Source organism: Chiloscyllium plagiosum, chromosome 20, assembly GCF_004010195.1.
Source record: "Chiloscyllium plagiosum isolate BGI_BamShark_2017 chromosome 20, ASM401019v2, whole genome shotgun sequence".
Classification (NCBI taxonomy): domain Eukaryota; kingdom Metazoa; phylum Chordata; class Chondrichthyes; order Orectolobiformes; family Hemiscylliidae; genus Chiloscyllium; species Chiloscyllium plagiosum.
The window spans coordinates 62130670-62149458 of record NC_057729.1 but is presented as its reverse complement, the minus strand read 5'-3'; the positions used below and the strand labels follow the sequence as shown (position 1 = coordinate 62149458).

Sequence of the window (18789 nt, the reverse complement as noted above, 5' to 3'; positions counted from 1 at the left end):
GGAAGAAGATTGCAGGTTAGGAAGGCGGTGCTGAATTTGATGGATTTGACTGAGACAGGGTGGGGGGAGGGGAAATGAGGAAACTGGTGAAATCCGAGTTCATAGTAATAGGACATAAAGGATAGAGTTACGACACAGGGTAAAGATTCCTGCTAATTTAAACCAGACTCACAGTAAAGCTCACCTTGCAACGTAATCTGTTACATTTCGAGAGGCAAAGAACTATTCAAATACCACTGTCTAAAGAAAAGATTTTAACAATTTTAATTTTTAAGTCCAAACAAGAACATTAACCAGTAACTATTTATAACTCTTTTCTCTTAAACCTGTTTCTAACTCCCACTCTACAATACTGGTGCGATAACTTCCCTCATAAATTTACGACAAATCACTTTCGAACCCAGTTTTTGTCTTCGGGTGACGAACCTTCACTGTAGATATCTCTAGGTTGGCTTTAGTGTTCTGCTGCGCAGATTTCTCATGGACAGGTACCTTCCAGCAAGCTATTCTGCTGGCTGTTATGTTGGTCTTTGCCAGCTCCTTGCTGTTCTCCCCCTAACTGTTCAAAATGTCCAATTTTATACCCCAAAACATCAGATCATTTCATTGGTTTGATGTCATCCAAAACAGTAAAATTCAAATTTGATTGGATTTTGGTATCTGGGGCATAATTTAAACTGATTGGCCAAATTTGAATTTATTTTGTACCATAGCACTGCAGCTCCAGCCATTTGTATCAACCAAATGTTACACTTTTAAATCTTTCAGCGCACTCTGTGCCAGCCATAAATTTCAGCTCCCTTAAAGGTAAAGTACACGTCTACAACTTCATAACACCTCCTCCCCTAAGAAGAAATGAGCCACCATAACGAAAAGATGGCTTCATTTTGTTTCTCTATTCCTGAACCACATTACCATGACATACATATAACTTTAATCTAAGTTCATCTTAACTTCTTCCCTTATATATCGAAAACATTGGATAGGTATCAGTCTCATCTAAACTTTATCAGTTAAATCCCCGATAACGCATCTGTGATTACATTCTTCAAACCTGCAACATGTATAATATGTAAATTAAAAGTCTGTAACATAAGACTCTTACAAAATAGTCTTATATTCTTGACTTTTAAGCGTTTCAAGAATGTAAGAGGATTGTGATCCGTGTACACAACCGTCTCCAACACATTGTTCATGATATATACATGAAAATGTTGTAAGATCCGTACCAAACTCAATAGTTCTTTTTAGATCATGGAGTATTTTCTCTGGTGGATGTTGAGTTTCTTCAAAAATAACCAACTGGCAGTTCAATCCCATCATCATCTTCCTGTAACAGTACAACTCCAATTCCCATCTCACAAACATTGCTGGCAACTTTGAAGGTGTTTGTAAAGTTTGGTGTAGTTAAAACTGGTGCGGTGGTTAATATTGCTTTCAAATGGTTGAATGCCTCCTGGCATTGTTCTGACCACTAAATCTTTGTTTTCTTCTTCATAAAATCTGTTATCTGCCACTACACTGCTGAAGTTTGAAACAAACTTCTTATAGAGTCCGCTTAGTCCCAAAAATCGAAGCACTTCTTTCTTCAAGTTTGGTCGTGGAAACTCCTCACTGGCCTTCATCTTTCTGTTATGTTTGGTCAACCTTCCATGACCCAAGTTATGTCCCAAGCACACCACCTCTGCTTTCACAAATGCAGTTTTGTTTAAGTTTATTACCAGTTTTGTTTCTCATAGTCATTCAAAGAGCTCTGCCAACTGTACCATGTGATCTTTCCAGGATTTACTAAAGATCACGACATCATCCAAATAGACTGCACAGTTTGTTAACCAAGCCACAACTCTGTTCATGAGTCTGTGGAATGTAGTGGATCTATTCCAACAGGCATCACTTTGAAATGATAAAGCCCATTTGGGGCTACAAATGCAGAAATACCTTTCGCTGTCTCTGACAAAAGTACCTGCCAGTAACCACGCATTAAGTCCAACTTGGTGAAATAACTGGCTTATCTATCCTTCTCGATACAGTCCTCCAATCACGGTATTGGATATGAGTCCGATATTGTAGCGGCGTTGATCTTCCAATAATCCACACAAAATCGTTGAGTCCCATGAGGTTTGGGAACTAAGACGATCAACGAACTACACTCTGGCTCGGTTTGATGATATCCACATTGAACATGGCCTCCACCTCCTTCTGGACCTGCCTGGCTTTGAAAGGATTAAGCCGATAGTGGTATTGTTTTATCGGAACAGCATTCCCTACATCTACTTTATGTACAATATCATTAATCCTCCCCATCTGATTCCTACATATGTCCTCACATTGCAGTAACAAACCTTTCAACTGTGTTCTGTACACATGAGACAGATAGTTTACTAACCTATCCCACTCCTCAAGGACTTTTTCATTTTTTAACATATTTTGAGGCACATCAAAATCCGCACTATCTGGATTTGGTTCCTCACCCTGCGGGCAGTAACTAAAACCTGTTTATCCAGTTCTTTCAGATAAGAACCCTCAGGAATATCCTCTGCATCCTTTCTGGAATACGCATCAACATGTATATCTTGCATTGTCTCCTCTCTCTGTTGCAAACCCATTAGCCTCTCAGGACTAAACACTTTTGTCTGACCCACTGCCTGTTCAGATTTTTCTTTCATCATTACGTCAAACAGGGTGGCCACTAACTGAACCACAACTCCTTCCTTTTTCTCTTTAGTTTTTGCTTCGTGCTGTGACTTATGATAGTGGGATTTTGTTATTAAACAGTCTGTAAAATACCAGGATATTTGCTGTGGTTCTGTTCGCCGAGCTGGAAGTTTTTGTTGCAAACGTTTCGTCCCCTGTCTAGGTGACATCCTCAGTGCTTGGGAGCCTCCTGTGAAGCGCTTCTTTGGTGTTTCCTCCGGCATTTATAGTGGCCTGTCCCTGCCACTTCCGGTTATCAGTTTCAGCTGTCCGCTGTAGTGGCCAGTATATTGGGTCCAGGTCGATGTGTTTGTTGATGGAGTTTGTGGATGAGTGCCATGCTTCTAGGGGGAGAAGGACAAGAAGTTATAATTTTGAGTAATGGGAGTAATTTCGCTTGCCCTACATGAGCAAAACTAATGTAGTGTACAAAAAAAAATCCCATGCAAGGACTGCACAAAACACTATATAGGGCAAACAGGAAGACAGCTAACGATCCGCGGAGGAAACACCACAGAAGCGCTTCACAGGAGGCTCCCAAGCACTGAGGATGTCACCTAGACAGGGGACGAAACGTTTGCAACAAAAACTTCCAGCTCAGCGAACAGAACCACAGCAACAAGCACCCGAGCTACAAATCTTCTCACAAACTTTGAACCAGGATATTTCTGTTTTAACTCCTCAGTTTCTTGGTCTTCCTTGAGTTTCTTCACAACAAGGAGTGTCATGCCCACCTTGGACCTGCTAAATCATTCCCAAGAACAAACTGAATTCCTGGAACTGACACTCTGTCAATTACTCCCATTGTTACTTCCCCAGTCTTGGGTTGACACTCCAACCTGATCTTACATAGGGGAACGCTAAATTTCTGTCCATCTATCACACAAATTACCACTTTCTCGGGTAACAGGTCAGAAAGAGTGCAAATTCACTCATCTCTTACTATTACAGACTGGTTAGATCCTGTATCTCTCAAAATTATAACTTCTTGTCCTTCTCCCCCTGCTCTTTCTGAGTAAACTTTATTCACAGAGGTGAATTATTTCTAGAGATCAAGCACTAACTCCATACCCAGCCCCTGCCTAGGCTGTGTACTCTTCTGCAGCTCCTTGACTTTTCTTGGGGTTTCCTTTATTAATTCCACTAATGTCACTGGCTTAGCTTATTTTCCCACAGTGCCTTTCTTTAACGACCAGCACTGACTTTACATGTCCCACTTTACCACAGGGGAAACACCTGAGGCCTCTCAACTCCTTTCCACCCTCTTGGGCTTCTTTTTTAGCCCGTGGTAAACACTTAACAGTGTTCTGTACTCTTCATTTCATAGTGTAGGATCTCCCCTTCTCCCAACTACCATCCCTCACAGGACGAAATTCTAGCTAGAAGCTTGTCTTATGCACCAACATGTATTCATCTGCAAGTTCTGCTGCCCTTCTCACTTCCTGAACTTTTTGTTAATCTACATGAATTCTCACCATCTCTGGAAGTGAGTTTTTAAACTCCTCCAGCAGAATAATCTCTCAGAACCTCATAGGTCTTATCTATCTTTAAGGCCCTCACCCATCTATCAAAATGACTATGTTTAATTCTTCCAAACTTAACATAAGTCTGACCTGGTTCCTTTTTTAATGTTTCTGAACGATTGTCTATATGCTTCTGGTATCAGTTCATAAGCACTTAAAATAGCCTGTTTGACCTCATCATTGTCTCTTGACCCCTCATCTAACAGCACGTCAAATACCTCATTCGCCCTGCCAACCAGTTTAGTCTGAACTAGCATTACCCATGAATCCTCGGACCACACCATTTGCCTAGCCAATGTTTCAAATGAAATAAAGAAGACTTCAACATCTTTCTTATCAAAATGTGGCAGAATTTTGACATATTTGTATATATCTCTACCATCTCTTTTCACCTCCATCCTGTTAACTAGACTTTGCTAACTCTGTCGCAAATGCTCAAATTCAAATTCTGTTTCTTTTTGCTTAGGTAAGAACCTTCTCTCTCTTTATCTATCTTCTAACTCCATTTTCCTCAACTGTAATTTGTCTGTTTTTCTGACCCACATAAGTGTTTGAGTAACTCCCTTACAATTTCAGCTTTATTTTTGTCCATGGTTAAATCCAAATCTAACTTCTTTGCTAATTCTAAAAGTTTGGCCTTTTTCTTTCCTTGCAAACATTCTTGGCAGATTTGAGAATCATCTTCAAACCCCAGAACCTCTTTAGCAATTTTAAGAACCATTTCTTTCACTTTTAATTTAACCAACCACAAGTAACCGAAATTAAACAAATTGTCTCACCTACATTTTATTTAAAGATCTTGGACACTAACCTGCAAGTATTTAAATCTACTGGGCTTTTTTGTACCTCAAATCTACTCATATCTGTCCAAATCTCAGATTGGATCTGTCTAAACCTATCCAAATCACAAATCCAAGACCCAAACTGTTCAAATGCTGACAATGATCCTCCAAGCTGTTATTCCACAAGGTAAACTCCTCTGCTAATTTAAACCAGATACAAAGTAAAGCTTACCTCACACCGTAATCTGTTAAATTTCGAGAAGCAAAGAATTATCCCAAATACCACTATTTAAACAAAAGTTAACAATTTTAAGTCCAAAACAGAACATTAAACAAAAACTATTTATAATTCCTCTACCAATAAAAGCCAGTACGCCATATGCCTTCCTCACCGCACTATTTACCTGGGTGAATTCTTTCTCTTAAATCTATTTCTACCTCCCACTCTACAATACTGGTCCAATAAATTCCCTCTTAAATTTACGGCAAATCACTTTCAAACCCAGTTGTCGTCTTCGGGTGTCGAACTTTCCCATTAGGTTGGCTTGAGTGTTCAGCTGCACAAATTTCTTATGGACATGTACCTTTCAGCGAGCTATTCTGCTGGCTGTTATGTTGGTCTTTGCCAGCTCCTTGCTGTTCTCCCCCAACTATTCAAAATGTCCGATCATATACCCCAAAACAGTGGATTATTCCATTGGTTTGATTTTATCCAAAACAGTAAAATTCAAATTTGATTGGATTTTGGTATCTGGGACATAATTTAAACTGATTGGCTAAATTTTAATTTGCTTTGTACCATGGCACTGCAGCTACAGCCATTTATGTCAACCAAATGTTACACTTTTTAACCTTCCAGCGCACTCTGTGCCAGCCATAAATTTCAGCTCCCTTAAAGGTAAAGTACACATCTACAACTTCATAACATCAGTGGTAGAAGACAGTATGAGTGCTTGGAGGCCAGTGTCCAATGGTGTACCACAAGGATCAGTACTGGGGTCCTTATTGTTTTCTATATATAACATGATAGTCATGAAAATCTGGGGCGAGAATGTGGCCGTAGAAAGGCACAGCAGGTCAGGCAGAATCCGAGGTGTGGGAAAATCAGAAATGAGGTTTGTGGGCCAGGAGGCTGAAAGATAAATGGGAGGAGGGTTTTGGGGCTGGGGGGATGGTAACTGATAATGTGATAAGTAGATGAAGGTGGGGGAAACCTGATAGGTCAAAGAGGAGGGTGGAGAGGATAGATGGAACAGAAGATGGACAGGTCAAGAGGATGGTGCCCAGTTAGAGGTTTGGAACTGGGATAAGATGGGGGAGGGGAAATGAGGAAACTGGTGAAATCCACATTGATCCAGGGTCCCAAGGTGGAGGATGAGGTGTTCTTCCTCCAGGCGTTGGGTGGTTTGGGTTTGGTGATGGAGGCCTGGGGGGTCCTCGAAATTCCAGAAGTTTCTTGTGTTAGCAGAGGAAGGTACCGGGAGTGGGTGTGTGCTGGTGGCGAGTCGTGGCTCTGACAAGGGAGTCGCAGAGGGAATGGTCTCTCTGAAATGCAAGTAAGAGTGGGGAGGGAAATATATCCCTAGTTTTGAGGTCAGTTTGTAGGTAGTGGAAGTGGCAGAAGATGATGCAATGTATCTGGAGGTTGGTGGGGTGAAAGGTGAGTATCAGGGGCATTCTGTTCTTGTTGTGAGTGGAGTTGTGGGGTTCAAGGATGGAGGCGCTGGAAGTGGAGGAGATGTGCTGGAGGGCATCATCAACCATGTGGCAGGGGAAATTGCAGTCTTTGAAGAAGGAGGCTATCTGGGTAGTTCTCTGGTGGAATTGGCCATGCTAGGAGCAGGTGGAGGCGGAGGAATTGGGAATAAGGGATGGCATTTTACAGGATGTAGGGTGGGGAGGAAGTGTGGTCTAGGTAACTGTGGGAGTCAGTGGGCTTGTAGTAGATATCCATGGTTAGTCGGTCACTGGAGTGGAGATGGTGTGGTCCAGGAAGAGATTGGAGGTGTCTGAGATGGTTCAGGTGAATTCGAGATCGGGGTGAAAGGTGTTAGTGAATTTGATGAACTGTTCAACCATACTGGTGGGCGCATGAGGTAGTGCCAATACAGTCATCAATATTGCAGAGGGAAAGGCGGGGAATGGTGCCAGTGTAGCTGTGGAGGATGGACTGTTCTATGTACCTGACAAAAAGGCAGGCACAGCTGAGGCCCATATGGGTGGTTCAGGCTACCCCTTTGGTTTTGAGGAAGTGGGAGGATTGGAAGGAGAAATTGTTGAGAGTGAGGACCAGTTCAGCCAGGTGGATGAGAGTGTCAGTGGAAGAGTACTGGTTGGGATGGCGTGAGAGGAGAAAATTGAGGATTTGGAGGCTCTGGCCATGGCGGATAGATATGTACAGAATCTGTGTGTCCATGCTGAAGATAAAGCATAGGGGACCAGGGAAACACAAGTCTTGAAGGAGGTAAAGGCAGTAGGCGGTGTCCTGAATGTATGTGGGGAGTTCCTGGAATAAGTTGGACAGGACGGTGTCAAGGTTTACAGGGACGAGTTCAGTGGGACAGGAGCAGGCTGAGACAATGGGTCGACCAGGGCAGTCAGGTTTGTGAATCTTGGGTAGGAGGTAGAATTGGGTGGCGGGGTTTTGCGGACGATGAGGGTGGAGGCTGTCAGTGGAACATCCCCTGAGGTGGTGTTGTGTATAGTCTGGGAGATGGTGGTTTGGTGATGGGAGGTGAGGTTGTGGTCAAGGAGCAGTAGGAGGAGGTGGCTGCGAGTTGGCACTTGGCTTCAGCGGTATAGAGGTCAGTGCGCTAAACTACCACCATGCCCTGCGCCCCCCCCGCTGCTGGTTTGATGGAGAGGTTGGGGTTGGAGCAGAGGGAGTAGAGGGCTGAGTGTTACGAGGGTGAGAGGTTGGAATGGATGAGGCAGGTGAGCAGGTTAAGGTGGTCTATGTTATGGCCAGTTAGAAATGAAGAGGTCAAGGGTGGGTAACAGACCAGTACAGGGTGTCCAGGATGATGGGGTGTGTTGGAGGCAGGAGAAGGGTTCCCCAGTAGGTGAGCGGGAGGCAGAGGCAGTAAAAGAAATGTTCAAGGTCACAACACGAGTCAAACGCATTAATATGGGAGTGCAGTGGGATGAAGGTAAGGCCTTTGCTGAAGACTGATCATCTGTCCCCAGTGAGGGGCAAGTCTGGGGGAATGGTAAAAACATGGCAGGGCTGGGAGCTAGGACTTGGTGTGGGGCTGGAGTTGGGGATGGGGGGCAGAAGCTGCTACTTGAGTGGGTGTGGTTACAGAGCAGGAAGTGATGTCACCAACAGAAGTGACACTCACCATGGGGGCGGATCTGGGGCCTACAGCAGTGCCCGCTGAGTGGAAGTGATGTAATGTGTGACGTCAGCGCCATTGTCAGCTGAGTTCCGGTGAGTGGTTTCACTGATGGCAGAAGTGACATCGGCAATGTAGTCATCCGTGTTCCTGTGAGTGGCATCTCTTGGGGGGGAAGTGACTGCAGCAGCAGCAACTGTCGGGGTGCAAGTGATGTGCAGGGTAGTATTAGGGGAGCCTCCATGGTGGTCGTCTTCCCGGTGATCACAGAGGTGGGTGTCTGGACAGCGATCGCGGAGGTGATGTGGTCAGCAATGGCTGCGGTCTGTGGAGTGCTGGGGGAGGAAGTGACGTCATAATTCTCCACAGCAGTTGTGGCTGAAACGTCCGTTTGGCGAATGTTGTCTGAGCAGTTCCAGAGACCAGGAGAAGATTCTGGAATGGTCGTGGACTCCCCCGGTCCTCACTTTCCACCCCCGCCAACCTACAGATACGTCACATCATCCTCCGCCATTCCGCCCCATACAAACAGACCCCATCACGAGGGATATATTTCCCTCCCCACCCCAATCTGCATTCCAGAGAGACCATTTCTTCTGCAACTCCCTCGTCAGATCCACGCCCCCCACCAGCCCACATCCCATTCTCAGCATGTTCTCCTGCCAACTCAAGAAGTGCAAAACCTGCGCCCACACTGCCCTCCTCACCTCCGTCCAAGGCCCCAAAGGATCCTTCCACATCTGACAGAAATTTACCTGTACTTCCACACACATCATCTACTGTATCCGTTGCACCCAATGAGGTCTCCTCTACATTGAGTAGACAGGATGCCAACTTGCAGATCATTTTAGAGAGCATCTCTGGGGACACCCACACAGCCCTGTGGCCAAACAGTTTAATTTCCCCTCCCACTCCACCAAGGATATGCAGGTCTTGGGCGTCCTCCATCATCAAACCCTAACCACCCGATGCCTAGAGAAAGAATGCCTCATCTTCCATCTTGGGACCCTGGAACCACAGGGAATCAATGTGGATTTCACCAGTTTTGTCATTTCCCCTCCCCCCACCTTAGTCCAGTCCCAAGCCTCCAACTCGGCACCCGCCCTCTTGACCTGTCCATCTTCCTTCCCACCTATCTGCTCCACACTCCTCTCAGACCTATCACCTTCTCCCTCACCTTCATCTACCTGTTGCATTCCCAGCTATCTTCCCCTCAACCCCATCCCCCTCCCTTTTATCTCTCAGCCCCCTTGGCCCACAAGCCTCATTCCTGATGAAGGGCTTCTGCCTGAAACATCGATTCTTCTGCTCCTCAGATGCTGCCTGACCGGCGGTGCTTTTCCAGCACCACACTCTCAATCTGAGCTCAGCATCTGCGGTCCTCATTTTCTTGCATGAAAATCTGGGGATAATATTAAGCAAATTTGCAGTCGACACAAGATTGGTAGAGTGGCTCATAGTGAATGAGATAGTTAACACTACAGGAAGATGTAGATGGGTTGGTCAGATGGTCAGACCAGTGACAGATGGTATTTAACCCTGATAAGTATGAGGTGATGCACTTTGGTGGAAGAATCAAGATGACGGAGTATTTAGTGAAAGGCAGAACATTGGATAGCTCAAAGGAACAGAGGGATCTTGGGTAGTTGTTCATAGATCCCTGGAGTCAACAGAGCACGTGAATAGGATAGTTAAGAAGGCATATGGATTACTTTCATCAGTTGTGGCATAGAGTATAAAAACAAAGAGGTAATGTTGGAGTTGTACAGAGCATTGGTTAGGCCACAGCTGGAGTACTGTATGCAGTTCTGGTCACCTCACTATAGGAAGGATATGACAGCACTGGAGGGGGTACAGAGAAAGTTCACTAGGAATGTTGCCTGAGATTGAGAAATTGAGCTATAAGGAGAGAAGAAGTAGGCTTGGATTGTTTCCTTTAGAGCAGAGGAGACAGAAGCAGGGACATGGTTGAAGTATTTAACATTATGAGGGGTATGGACAGGGTGAATAGAAAGCAGTTGCTTCCCTTGGTTGAGGGGTCAATCATGAGCGAGCATAGATTTAGGGTGAGGGGTAGGAGATTCAGAAGGGATTTGGGAAAACGTCTTTTTCACTCAGAGAGTGTGGGAATCTAGAATGCACTGCCTGAGAAGGGAATGAATGCCTGAAACTTTACAACCTTTAAAAAATATTTGGGTGAGTACTTCAAATATCATAACATTCAAAGATATGGGAAAGTTCAGGAAATTGGGATTAGCAACGGTAGTATTTATTTTGGTGCAGACTCCCTGCGCCAAAGAACCTTTTCTGTGCTATATGAATTTTTGAGCCATCCATGTACAGAGATGCTTTGATATGCAGGCCTCTGCAGTCTGGAATAGTCACCCCTCTCGGGCTTGCATTCTTCCTAATGGCAAAGGACTCTGCAACACAGAAACAGGGCAGGAGAGAGTTGACAGCCCTAACTGACCCCGGATCTGATTGGGAAACTTTCTGATTGAGACTGCACTAATGATGTTGGTTTAGAGCAACCAGATCCAATTGATATTCCCTCTCCAAAGCCCATTTTGGATAGCATGTTCCACATGTAGGTTTGTGATATGCCATCAAAGAACTTCTCCTGGTCCAGGCTGATGAAGCAGGCATCCACCTACTTATCTTATACATAGGCGATTGTATCCCTGAGGAGCACAAAGTCTCAGTAACCTTTCTGCCAGGTATAGCACAGGTTTGGTTGGGGTAGATCACCGATCCTAGAGCAGACCTGACCTGGTTGGTGTTGACCTTAGATAGAATACTGTAGTCTGCGTTCAGCAGTAATATTGGCTGCCAATTTCTAATATCCTTCCTCTCCGCCTTCTGCTGGTAGATGAGGATGATGTTACTTTCCTCATGAATTTTCACATGCTCCCTGCCAGAAGCATATTGACATACTCCTCCAGCAACTTCTGGCCAATCAAGTCCCATAGAGCAGAATAGAACTCGGCTAGTAAGCCTTCACTTCCGGGAGTTTATTCTTTTCTAAGGATTCAAGGGCCTTGATCAGCTCATCCTGAGATAACAGCTGGCCCCGTCTCTCCCGTGAGAGAGGACAGGAATAACTGGGAGGCCATGTTGTCTGTTGGTCCCATTTCATACAGTCTGGCATAAAAGGATTTGCTGATTCTCTGGATGTCAGACTGAGATGATGTTACTGAGCCATCATCTTCCTTCAGGCCACTGAACTCAGAGATCTTCCTGTGAACCTTCGAGAACAAATAACACAAACACGTCTCATCCTGCTCCATGATGCAAATCCTGGGCCAGAACATTATCGTGGAGGCCTCCAGGCCAAAAGAGTGAGGCTTGCTGGCTTCTTACCTCCTGGAGATCCTCTGTGATATTGACGCTCATTGCCTTCAGTAGGAGTAGATTTATTCATGCTTTTCTGAAGTTTGGACAGTTTTCCCCATCTCTCTCTTGTTCTCCAAATGCCTTTAAGGATAAAGAACCTCTTGAAGTTCCCTTTAACTATTTACCATCAGTCCAATGGAGACTCAAAGAGAAGTGTAACGGTTCTCCAACCTGTGTAATCCCTTTTGAACTCCTCAATGTTTTCAGGGGTCAACAGTTTTGTATTCAACTTCCACGTTCCCTTGCCAGCCCACTGGTCGTCCTGTAGGTGACAGTCGGCCAGCAGGAGGCAGTGGTCAGAGAAGAACACTGGTTTGACATCGATGGATCTGACTGAGAACGTTCAGGACACAAACAGGTAATTTATCCTTGAGTGGATAGACCCGTCTGCCCATGACCAGGTGTATCTGCGCTGCACTCCGTCTGCAGGGGTGCTGAAGATGTCATGCAGCTCGGTGACTTTAACCGTTTCCATCAGGAATCTGGACGTTGCATCCAGTTTACTGTACTCCCCACCGGATCGTCCATCTGCATCAGTTATACAGTTGAAGTCTCCAGCCAGAATGACCGGCCTGGACATAGCCAGCAATAGTGAAAGCTGCTACAGGACAACCAACTGCTCCCTCTTTCCTGCTGGGGCGTACACATTCATTAGTCTCAGGAGCAGGCAGGTGGGATTAGCTTAGTTTGGAATCATGTTCAGCATGGACTGATTGGGCCAAAGGATCTGTTTCTGCACTATATGACTATATGACCCTATGGCAGTGGGTGCTGAATCTTCAAATATTTTTAAAGCAAAGTTTGGTAGATTCTTGATTAACAAGGGGAATGAAAGATTATTGAGATATGCAGGAATGTAGAGTTGAGATTAAAATCAATCTTTTTGAATGGTGGACCATCTCAAAAGGCTGCAGTAGGATGGGTGGGACTGAGTGTGGGTGGGAAGACAGATATTGGGCGTTTTATGAGTCATCTCCATATGTTGACCCACCCCCAGCAGTTATAAATTCAGCCATGATGTTTACTCAATTTCCTGGAGCCTCCAATACAATAGTAGAGGATTGGTAACTGCTAATTGAAGATCATTTCTCCAGACCGCTTGTGTTGCCTCTCGGTAGCCGGTACTCAGTACCCGATGCCTGATGTCCAATAGCTGGCATCCAGTGCATAGTGCTTGGTGACCAATGCCCAGTGCCATATTCCTAGACTTACGTGTGCTGGTAGCTCACAGGCTTTGTTCACCACACGTTGCTGACTTACAAATGTGCATTGTAAATCTGTCATTACATCCCTCATTGTCTTTTTTAGGCCAACCATATCAGTTCAGTTTGACTAAAATTGATTGTTCTTCAGATTTTTCATCCTCTATCTGTTGATATTCTTCCACAGGCATTATGAAATGGACTCTGCCCAGAAATCATTTCAGATGAAAGGTGAAAACACAATGGCTTACTCTACAATAGGGGAGATTCCAACAAACAGCCCCAGCACCACTGAACCTTCATTGTATTTCACTGAAGAGTCTGAAGATGATCAAACAATATCACCCTACGCAAGCTTCCATGCTGCACCTGAGCAAGGAAAAAGCATGAAATGTGATTGGTTAGAGAAACTCTCACCACAAGGGTAAGAATAATGAACAATGCCTTTAGATTTTGCTTTTCAACATCCAGTATGTCCCTGGCATTGCCGAGCTTATTTGAAACTTGGAGAGGCAAACAGAAAGCCATGATTGTTCATTGGGTTAATGTTGTAATGCAGATGAGAATATTACCGGTTTTAATCTTTGGCTTTTTTGAAACCAAAAGTAAGGGATTAAGTTGTTACAATGGGACAACACTTTATTAAAACAGAAAATCTGCCTCCTAGTTATTGTTTAAGGATTATTGTTGGATGTTTACTGTGGAGCTTGGATAAACACAGATTTTGCTTTGTGACAGTTGCCCCTAATTAAATAGGGTGTCTTCACACACACAGTTATGAAGGAACATTTCAATGAGACTTAAAATGAGACATAGATTTGACATTTGAACCAAACTAACCCAGCCTGAATCAACATAATAAGTGAAGCAACATAAATTGCGCAAGAGACAACTTTTATACAACATGGAAAATGCTGGAACTTTCCAGACGATCCAACAGCAACTTTGGAGAAAGAAAGCACTAACATTTCAGAGCAGTGGCCTTTCATCAGAATCTGAAACATTACCTCTCTGCCTCTCTCCAGAGTATTTCCAGCATTTTTTGTTTTTATTTCAGACTCTACTTCATTTTTCTTTGGGTTAAACTTTATACTGTTGTTGGCCTTAAATCAATCTCACCTCCGACTGAGAGTACTATATCACCTGTGTATGCAGTATTCTTAATGAAAACTTGTGTTTTCTTTTTTTTTTGGGTTAGAAGTTGCGTATTCCAAAGACGTTACGTGAAATTTGATGGGAAGTGCCTGATGTATTTCGGCAATGAAAAGGTAAGAGAGCCACAGACACAAGAGTTTGTAACAGTTACATTGCTTGTCGTAGAGAGTTTTGCTCAAAGGGAATTGTTCAGAGAATCAGGAAATAAGAGTTATAACCATGGCACAAATACACTTTCCCTTTGAGTGCATCACCCAGCTGGAACTTTGTGATTACCTTCATCTTTCAGTTGAGGACCAAAGGTGTCCAAATCGAAACAGACGTTATGAACCATGAACTGCAAATAAAACCAGGCACCGCTTGGAATGAAATTCATGTTATTTTGAGTCATTCAGTAATAAAGCTAAATTTAACTCTTGAAGGAAATGTCAAAATAGACCTATGTGCAGGAAATGCTGTTCTATTGTCCATCACTTTAATGAAACATCATCACGCCATCTCCAGTGAGTGTGTTCTAACAATCTCAGTAAGAAAGGAACAATGAAATTAACATCTAAAAATAATTCATTGAAAACCAACAGAAAACATTTTAATCTGGGAAATGAGAGATTGATCAAAATTTGTTCAGAGCTCAGGTGATGTCTTGGAGTTACTGAAGGTTCCTAAAGTGCAGTGATAAGAAGAAAGAAACAGGGATTAGTTTGGAAATTCCAAATAGAAAGACTTAAGCCACTGAAGTCCCCACTACCAAATATTCAGTTTGGGTTTTGCTGGAACATTGAGCTATAGATTACATTACAATCTTAATTCAAACATGGTGAAATGTATTGTATTCCAACGGTGAGAAGGGAGTGATTAGTCTTGATATCAAGGTAAGATTTGAGCTCATGTGGCAGCATGGAGCCAAGCAAAGCTGAACTGCAGTGCAAGTACGCATTTTCTTTGAGAATTTTATTTTACTTACTCATGGGGCATGGACATCATCACTTAAGCCAGTATTTATTGCCCTAGTTACCTTTGAGAAGATGTTGGTGAGCTATCTTCTTAAACTACGATGTGGAGGTGCCGGTGTTGGACTGGGGTGTACAAGGTTAAAAGTCACACAACACCGGGTTATGGTCCAACAGGTTTATTTGGAAGCACTAGCTTTCAGAGCGCTGCTCCTTCATCAGCTACCTAATGAAAGGGCAGCACTCAAAAAGCTAGTGCTTCCAAATAAACCTGTTGCACTATAACTTGGTGTTACATGATTTTTAACTTATTGAAATACTATAGTCCTCGTGCTGTACGTTGACCCACAATACCATTAGAGAGGAATTTCCAAGATTTTGACGCAGCAACACTGAAGGAATGAAGATATATTTCCAAGTCAGGATGGTGAGTGGCTTGGAGGGGAACTTGTAGGTGGTCATGTTCCCATGATACTGCTGCACTTGTTCTATATGGTGGTAGGTGTTGCAGGTTTGAAAGGTTTTGTTGAAGTAGTCTTTGTGATTTGCTGCAATCCATCTTATGGATGATGTACAGTGCTATTGAACACTGGCAGTCGGTGGGTGAATGCATAAAGTGATAAATGACGTGGCAATTAAAGGAGCAGCTTTGTCCGGGATAATGTTGGCGTGATGATGACTGGGTGGTGGTGTAGCTGAGCTGGAAATCCTAAATTTCAGACCCAGCTCTATTGTGCTGGAAATGTAAACTATTCGAAGGGAAAAGTTGTTGTAAGTGCTCTTGGAATGGAAGGTGTAAGTGACTTACCCTGTGAAGGAGGGACTCCATAATACACCACTGATTGGGCTTTAAAAGGGAAACTAAGTAGGTGATAGAACAGTTACAGTACACAGGCAAACCTACTCCTGGGCAGGGTACAGCATTGTACAGTGTGTGTGTGTCTCTTGTGTGTTGCACCAACCTGACACAGCCACTGTTGGACAATCATGGAATCACACAGTACAGTTTCAGCCATTAAATCTGTACACTACTGCCTACACTTCATCCCACATTCCTGTACTTGACTTACAGACTTGAATGTTATGATATTTCAAGAGCTCATTCAAGTATTTTTTGTTATGAGGTTTCCCACCTCAACTACCCTCACAGGCAATACAATCCTGTGTCACTACCCTCTGCAAGAAAAATATTTTCCTCAAATCCCCTCTAAACTCCTGCCTTTTACCTTAAAGTTATGCCATCTTATCCTTGACCCTTGACTTACTGAAACAGCTACTTCTACTTACCCTGTCCATTCTCCTCATAATCTTACACACCTCTGTCAGGTCCCCCCTCAACCTTCTCTGATCTAAAGAAAACAACCAGAGCTTATTCAGCTTCTCTTCATTGCTGCACTGCTTCAATGCAGGCAACATCCAAGTGAATCACCTCTGCACCCCCTCCAGTGCAATTGCATTCTTCCTATAGTGTGGAGACGAGAAACTCAGTACTCCAGTTGTGGCCAAACCAAAGTTTTGTATAGCTCCACCATGACCTGCATGGTACTATCACTGGACAACTTTTGATAGTGACACCTTTGAACACTGAGGGAGCTGAATGTTAAAATTGTTGAACAATGAGGGGCAATGGTGGCACAACTTATCCAAAGCCATGTTTACACAATGTGCCACCTGCTTCCAAATCGTGCAGTAGGTTCTCAGCACAGACCTTCATCCAAGGAGCCTTGTGTATGCCCATGAACTGCTGATGGACGGTGTGAAAATGTGTGGAGCAACTACTCAGAAACATTCACAAACACATGCAAGAAAGTTAACACCATGAACATTTCTGGACAAAATTTTATTTACAGAAAAGCCTTCTTCATCACACTAACAAGGTGCGCTGAACAGTTTTTTTCTTTCTTTCTTCCAGCCAAGTCTCAGTGTTATCCCAGGTTCTGCAGCTATTGGGCGGTGGGAGGGGTGAGGGGGTAAGGTTGGGGGGATGGGCAGAAAACCTCCATTGGCCTTGAAGGTTTGATGGGCAATTCCAAGGCCATTAGTGTCTGAATGGGTCAAACATTTCAAGGATCTTTTTTCCAGAGGTAAGTCAACCTTCAACAGCTCGAACTTCCAAGGGTCGGAGTGGGGCCTGCAGGGTGGAGGTGGAGGGCTCAGGCACTCCTAATTTGCCCTGAGGGGTAACTTGGGAGAGTCTGATGTGTAGTTCCTCCTTTGATTGGGTGTCTCCTGGCATTGCCATGTCTCCTTATGATGGGGGAACACCTGGACTGTGGGTCCAGGTTCTCTGTTCTCTTCTTGCCGTGCATTAAGCCAGTGTCACACTCCAGCAGACCCGAGGGTCTGCCAACCAGTCTAGGGGACAGACAGATGATCACAAGATTCACTGCACTGCTGCAGGTAGTTGGTAATGATGACTGTCCACCATTCCTGTTTCTCCCCATGCATATGGATAAAGTCCCAGTTTGCTGGCAGGCCAGGGCCCTCTCTTGCCTGGGGATAAACAGATGCCTAGTCTCCAGTAGTCTCCTGAGTTCCATTGATATGGGATGTTTCTCCCTCATGAATAAGTGGTGCATGAGTTTGGTGGGAGATGGGTGCAGTAGTGTGCAGTAGTGTAAATAGCTAGTGTGTGGAGTGGCAGAGAGAAGAGTACGGCATTTAGCCTGGCATAGCATAGCTGACCATTCCTCTACATCCTCGACGTGTAGTGACGTAAGACCGGGCTTTCATGGTCTGGTGGCATGGCCTGCTCTGATGGTCCTCCAGGAATAGGACTCCCCACCTCTGCACTACCCCCTCCACCAAGACCTCTCGCTTGCTGTTGGAGAACAATGTCACCATTTTCCCTTTTCTGGCATATTTAGATTCTGTCGATCACTGGCAGGGCAAATTTGTGATGTCATTGCTCATCTGATTGCACAATGGAGCACAGTGCCAATGAATTCTGGGATGTCTGGTGAGTGGTCCTAGGAATGGGACACAATAGGATGGAGTCAGAATTGGATGTGAGTGAGCTGTAGGGATGGAATAGAAGTGAATGTGATGAGTTTGATAACAAAAGGGCAAGGATAAACACCCAACCTTGAGGCAAGAAACTTTCCAAAAAACTCAATACACTTCTGACTTAAGCAAAAAAAAGTTAAGTTTCAGTCTGTTTTACTGATTGTTGACATACTTAGTTGTGTTTTATTTTTAAACACTGGTACTGATTTTCTTTACAGGATCCATACCCTAAAGGAGTAATCCCTTTGGCAGTTATACAAATGGCAAGAGCAGCAAAGGAAAATAAATTTGAAGTAGTCACAAGCCACCGAATATTTGTTTTCAGGGCAGAAAATGAAGGTGGGTGTATTAATCTGAACCCAGGGACTGATTTTTTTTATCTATTAAACCAGTATCCTTTTACTCAGTTTACATTTTCACTTTGTATGTATGTTGTGTTTTATTATCTTTTCCTACATTTAGTTTCCCTCATTTCCACATAAACTCACCCTTTCTTTAACTCAAGATTTATTGGTTAATTTAGCTCCTCTTAAAATACAAATAAATTTTGGAAAAGGTGTCCACCAAAAAGGAATTTTTTTAAATTAATCGTGTTATGACCAGCTGAGAGAACAGTTGGACTAAGAAAATGGGCCAGTTCATCCTTCCTCACCTAAGATTACTCATTTGGTGAATTCTCATCCTGATCTGATGGATGACACCCAGCTGAGCTCACCTACAATCAAAATTGAGTATTTGTGTGCCGGGTG

The 18789-nt window shown here is 43.9% G+C and overlaps 1 protein-coding gene across 1 annotated transcript in view; it reads left to right on the top strand.

The window, feature by feature from the left end:
* Nucleotides 1-18789, top strand: part of arap3 (ArfGAP with RhoGAP domain, ankyrin repeat and PH domain 3) — a 342751-nt gene that overhangs the window by 154576 nt on the left and 169386 nt on the right. The window contains exons 3-5 of the mRNA XM_043710000.1: nucleotides 13117-13353; nucleotides 14128-14197; nucleotides 18259-18379. Coding sequence (XP_043565935.1) covers nucleotides 13117-13353; nucleotides 14128-14197; nucleotides 18259-18379 — 428 coding nt within the window. The remainder of the gene's footprint in view (nucleotides 1-13116; nucleotides 13354-14127; nucleotides 14198-18258; nucleotides 18380-18789) is intronic.